Source organism: Aulonocara sp. 'chitande type north' Nkhata Bay, linkage group LG5, assembly GCF_057382095.1.
Source record: "Aulonocara sp. 'chitande type north' Nkhata Bay isolate Kocher_YH1m ecotype deep benthic linkage group LG5, A_spYH_male_GT1.1, whole genome shotgun sequence".
Classification (NCBI taxonomy): Eukaryota; Metazoa; Chordata; class Actinopteri; order Cichliformes; family Cichlidae; genus Aulonocara; species Aulonocara sp. 'chitande type north' Nkhata Bay.
Window position 1 is genome coordinate 31,596,714 of NC_141348.1, and position 5,640 is coordinate 31,602,353.

General features: G+C 42.0%; 1 protein-coding gene across 1 annotated transcript; it reads left to right on the plus strand.

The window, feature by feature from the left end:
* The first annotated feature begins 298 nt into the window (after positions 1-298).
* On the plus strand, positions 299-5,640 carry pck1 (phosphoenolpyruvate carboxykinase 1 (soluble)). Its single transcript, XM_086293026.1, has 10 exons — positions 299-399; positions 871-1,153; positions 1,677-1,861; positions 2,232-2,435; positions 2,683-2,870; positions 3,025-3,187; positions 3,303-3,527; positions 3,849-3,980; positions 4,106-4,201; positions 4,450-5,640. Exons 2-10 carry the CDS (start codon positions 930-932, stop codon positions 4,905-4,907), a joined length of 1,875 nt encoding a protein of 624 aa, XP_086149152.1. The 5' UTR covers positions 299-399; positions 871-929; the 3' UTR covers positions 4,908-5,640.

Here is a 5,640-nt window from a genome sequence, read left to right on the forward strand (position 1 = left end):
ATCAGCGGCGGAGGGAACCGGTTATTCAAAGACAACATTACGTGCTGCTGCTGAGTAATGATTCACCAGCAGCCTGTTACACACTGTGTTTTTCACATCTGCAGGGAACAACAGGTTCACCCAGCTAACGCAAGGGCCAACCCCCCCACCACCCCTCCTCCCTGACACACCTCCTCACCCTCTCCCTCCCCCATTCTAAACCCCCACCCCCCACCCCTCCCCACTCCCTCCCTTGTCTTGCGAGACGTCCCAGGGTATAAAAAGGACAAAGCTCTCCATAGGAGATACAACTGACCAAGAAGGAGAAACAGTCCTCAACTCTCCTGCAAACAGGCAACAGGGACACCTCAGCAGATGAGACCAAGCTAAAGGCTCTGCACTCCAGGCAAACTACTGAAGGTAACCTACTGCTCTTTCTTTTCAGTGGGGCTCATGTTTAAAGTGAGGAGGGTAAAATAATATGAGGCAAAGTAATGTGAGGATCACTGCAGAATGAGAGGTATCTGCACAAGGATGCTGTTGCATCACCCAGAGTTTGATTTCTTGATGTTGCAGCAGTGGAGCACTTTTTTTTTGAGAATATGTATGCACAAAACTGACTTTTTTAAAATTCTTTTTTCCCCCCATGACTCTCTTTTATCCCAAATTTTACTCCACCTTGACCATTTTTCTGCTTCATTCTTTTTTTTTTTCATTCTTCTTGGTCTGTCCTCATTTATGTCTTTATTTCCGAAACTTTATCCTCCTTTTATATTTTTCCTCTTCCTTGTCACCATATTATTCACCCATATTATTCAATTCCAACATTCTTCTACCATCTTCCTTTTTCCCCTTTCCTTTTCAAACCCCCACTTAAATCTTTCTTTCCAGACTTCCTGTCACCTTTTCCCCTCAGTCTATCAGCTCACGCTCTCTCCAGAACCTTCACCATGCCTCCTCAGATCCCGTCCCAGAACCAGAGTGGTCCCAGGATCCTGCAGGGTGATCTCAGTGCCCTCAGTCCAGCTGTAAGGGAGTTTTTGGAGACCAATATGACCCTGTGCCAGCCAGAGTCCATTCACATCTGTGATGGCTCAGACGAGGAGAACCTTGCCATCCTGACCCAGCTGGAGGAACAGGGGATGATCAAGAAGCTCACCAAATATGAGAACTGGTATGTTTGTTACACTCAGTGGTTTATGGAAGGCTTTCTTTTTTTAAGAGACTTATTTAGTTATTTAGTTAGTTATTTTTTTATGTGAGTGAGGGTTTCAAATTGAAAAACAGAAGAAATTATTGCTAACGATAGCTTTAAATTTCTTGAATATAGCTTGGGTTGTTTTTGTAGCTGGGACAGTGGTGCTTTGGTGCAGCTGGGAGATGCCCAGGGTTGTTGCTGTTGATAATTACAACACACATCATTCTGTCATCAGCAGCTGTTTAAATATAAAACATGCCTGGAAAATTTCTACTTCTTGACAAACCAGTATGTCTAGGTAGCTCAATCACACCATTCAATTTTACCAGCTGATATCAAGAAGACATATTGATTATTATTATATTGATTTGTGGCTGCTTTAGGAGATTTTAAAATCGTTGCCTACTTTAAAATAAAGTACAACAAATTAAAATTTAAAACAAAAGTCCTAAAGTTTTCAATATTTGTGCACTTCCTTTTCTTCTCCCTCTTCCTGCAGCTGGTTGGCCAGAACGGACCCGAGGGATGTGGCTCGTGTGGAGAGTAAGACAGTTATTGTTACCCAGGAACAGAAGGACACAGTGCCCACTCCACTAGGAGGTGGAATCAGCCAGCTGGGCCGCTGGATGTCCCCAGAAGAGTTCGACAAAGCCATGGCTCAGCGGTTCCCCGGCTGCATGAGAGGTACCAGAGACGAACGTGTTTCATAAATGCTATCAGTTCTTAACTCAAATATAGGACTAGAAAAACTTGAGAAATCAAAAGTTTTCACTCATCAATAGTACACTGACTAAATGAATACATTTTTTCCCCTTTCCGGGACCGCATTGAGAATCTAGACAAGTATATCCACAGTGCAGCAGGTACTTTTTAGAAAGAAGAAACACTATCGGAGATTATTTTTACAAGTTACACTGCCTTTAAAGTGTTTAAATGAGCTGGAGGCAAATTTTCTTCTTTTCCTGACTGTCTGAATGTCTCAAATACCAAAAACCTTAAAATAATATTGAAATAACATAATAATAAGAACATCCCTGTCTGTATCTATCCTCAGGTAGGACCATGTACGTGATTCCCTTCAGCATGGGTCCAGTAGGTTCCCCTCTCTCTAAGATTGGAGTACAGCTGACAGACTCTCCCTACGTGGTGGCCAGTATGAGGGTGATGACTCGTATGGGGAAAGCTGTTCTGACCGCCCTGGGGACTGGAGAATTTGTCCGCTGTCTGCACTCTGTCGGCTGTCCTCTGCCACTCAAAAGTATGTCAAAAACTGATCGACTCATTCTCTTGCAGCTATACGGGGGGGGGGGGGGGGGGGGGCACAGTAGCAATATGGAGGACTACTGCATATTGCTACTGTTTTACTATGAGTATGAATCAGTTACTCCTCTGATTACTGTTGCTCAATAATATTTTCACTTATATTTTAGTTACACAATAGCGCTTTTGCCACAAAACTGCTAATAGACCACTGAAATGAACAAATGTACTAATTTGTCTTTCAGAGCCTCTGGTGAATAACTGGCCCTGCAACCCTGAGCTGACACTAGTCGCTCACATCCCGGACCGCCGACAAATTATCTCATTTGGAAGTGGTTACGGAGGAAACTCTTTGCTGGGAAAGAAGTGTTTTGCCCTTCGCATTGCCTCACGCATTGCTAAAGAGGAAGGCTGGCTGGCCGAACATATGCTGGTAAGAAATGAAAATGAGACTGTCACTTAAATTTTGGATTCATCCACATTCTGTTCATTTTCATCAAACTAAATTTCCGAATTTCCCAGAGGAACCCACCTGAGGGATTAATAAAGTTTTATCTTATCTTATCTCAAATATTTCCTGTGTTCAGATCCTGGGCGTCACCAACCCTGCTGGAGAGAAGAAGTACATGGCAGCAGCCTTCCCCAGCGCCTGTGGAAAAACAAACCTGGCCATGCTCTGCCCCACGCTGCCTGGTTGGAAGGTTGAATGTGTGGGAGATGACATTGCATGGATGAAGTTTGATGACCAAGGTAAAGGAAGGATGTCTTTTTAAAGGTCTTCAAGGATGTACAAATGTCAAAAATGTCATAAATCCAGTACAGCGGACTTTAACATTTCTAATTTGTGTGTTCACCCTGGTTGTAGGAAACCTCAGAGCCATTAACCCAGAGAATGGCTTTTTTGGCGTTGCACCCGGCACCTCAGCCAAGACCAACCCCAATGCAATGGCAACAATCATCAAGAACACCATATTCACAAATGTTGCAGAGACAAGTGACGGTGGTGTGTACTGGGAGGGAATGGACCAGTCACTGCCCGAGGGAGTTACCATCACATCCTGGAAGAACAAACCTTGGCGCTCAGAAGATGGTAAGCAGCTCTTTGATTTTAAGCAACAGCTCACAAAAGAAGAAAAAGAAGCAAGACTACAAGATGTCTAAGATTTAAAACCAGTATTTAAGGTGGAAACAGAAGTGTAACGAAAGCAATTTTCAAATGTCTCATAACAAGAAAAAAAGCTTTTAATCTTTAATTGTTAGACCCAAATAATTTCAGAGTACAAGATTATATTATAAAAAATAGGGATAAATAACAGAAAGATCATATACTTTAAAACTGAGAAGAAGTGTGTGAGTGTCATAAAAGTAAAAAGTTCTTAGTTTCTTTCTTTTTTCTTCTTCTTCTTCGTAGGCGAGCCCTGTGCTCATCCCAATTCTCGTTTTTGCACTCCGGCAAGACAGTGTCCCATTATTGACCCACAGTGGGAGTCTCCAGAGGGAGTGCCAATAGAGGCCATCATTTTTGGTGGGCGTAGACCAGAAGGTGAGAAGAGACTACAAAAGATGGAAATGAATACACCAGTTGCCCTTTGATTAAATACATGAAATAAAAATAATACATAAATACTTCTCAGAAAATAACTGGATAATGAATCTGCTTATTTTCAGGTGTTCCCCTTGTGTATGAAGCTTTTGACTGGCAGCATGGTGTGTTTGTTGGCGCTGCCATGAGGTCAGAGGCCACTGCTGCAGCCGAACACAAAGGTCAGCATACGATAGTGTCCTTTTTTGGTATGAAAGACAATCAGTGGATGTTTAAGGAGTTTCTTAGATGATCATTTTGACTTTTGCCTAATATTCTACAAATTGTTTTAGACTAGCGACAATTTAATCTGAAATTCTGCAAAGAAAAAACCACTTTCAGAATTCTTGAATGACAACAAATAACACATGAATGTCATTCACGTTAACATACAGTGTACTGACAAATCTCTAATTACTTTTTCTTCCAGGCAAAGTAATAATGCATGACCCCTTCGCTATGCGCCCCTTCTTTGGCTACAACTTTGGCCAGTATCTCTCTCACTGGCTGAGCATGGCTGATCGCCCCGGTGCCAAGCTTCCTAAGATCTTCCATGTCAACTGGTTCCGCAAGAGCCCCACTGCCGGCTTTCTTTGGCCCGGGTTTGGTGAAAATATCCGCGTTCTGGACTGGATGTTCAGACGGGTGAATGGCGAGGAGGGTGCCATGCCATCAGCAGTGGGCTACCTGCCTTGTAGAGACTCCCTAAATCTCCAGGGCCTTCAGGGACATGTGGACCTGGATGAGCTGTTCTCCCTGGATCAGGAATTCTGGCAGAGGGAGGTGGATGAGATCAGGAAATACTTCACCACACAGGTGAACGCTGACCTGCCCAATGAGGTAGCCCAGCAACTGGCTCTCCTGCAGCAGAGGGTGAAGCAAATGTGAAGAGGAAAAAGCCACATGTTAGCAGCTGTAAACAATTGTAGGGTTAATTCTCCAGACTATTTGTCTGTAATTCTAGACTACAGTGTTGGCAATAATAGAATAACATGTAAGACATTCTGGAAATTAAATTAAGTAACTGGGAAACAACATCTTAAAATCATAGAACATAGTATGAATAGCTAGATTATCTCTTTGACGTAGTCTTAATTTATAGTAAGGCCTTTATATCCTTAAGAAAATGAGCAGTTTTCCTTACAGCATTTGGTTATTACCACTGTGACATTCTATAATCTGCTTGGGCTGTTCATTACAAAAAATCCATGCAAATCATGGAGAATGTAAATCATGAAACTGTAGGAATAGTAAAGATAAACCTTCCTGACCATGCTCATTAGAACTATCTCAGCGAGATAATATCAGTAACGACTGCTACATTTCCATGCATCTTCATCTTCATTTGTAGTAGCAATATTTTTTCTTCTGTTGTTCCAATGTATTGTCCTATTGTCAGAAGTCTTCTATTTAATAATAACTTATTGTGAATGCACATCTTACTGTCATTGTCGTATCGAATTATATGACAGAGACAGAGTCTACGTTAGCTCAGGTCTCACAAAAGGGAATTTTGTATTATTTTTGCCTTAATTTATTTTTATACTGACTTAGTATCACCTGGTTCTCTTGTGTTGTAATCTAAGCCCCCAATGAGGTGAAACAACAATAAAAGTATTTA

Coding starts and splice junctions, on each gene's coding strand:
- pck1 (XM_086293026.1), top strand. CDS start 930: ATGCCTCCTCAGATCCCGTCCCAGAACCAGAGTGGTCCCAGGATCCTG. Junction 3,528..3,848: donor ACCTTGGCGCTCAGAAGATG/GTAAGCAGCTCT, acceptor TCTTCTTCGTAG/GCGAGCCCTGTGCTCATCCC. Junction 4,202..4,449: donor TGCTGCAGCCGAACACAAAG/GTCAGCATACGA, acceptor TTTTTCTTCCAG/GCAAAGTAATAATGCATGAC.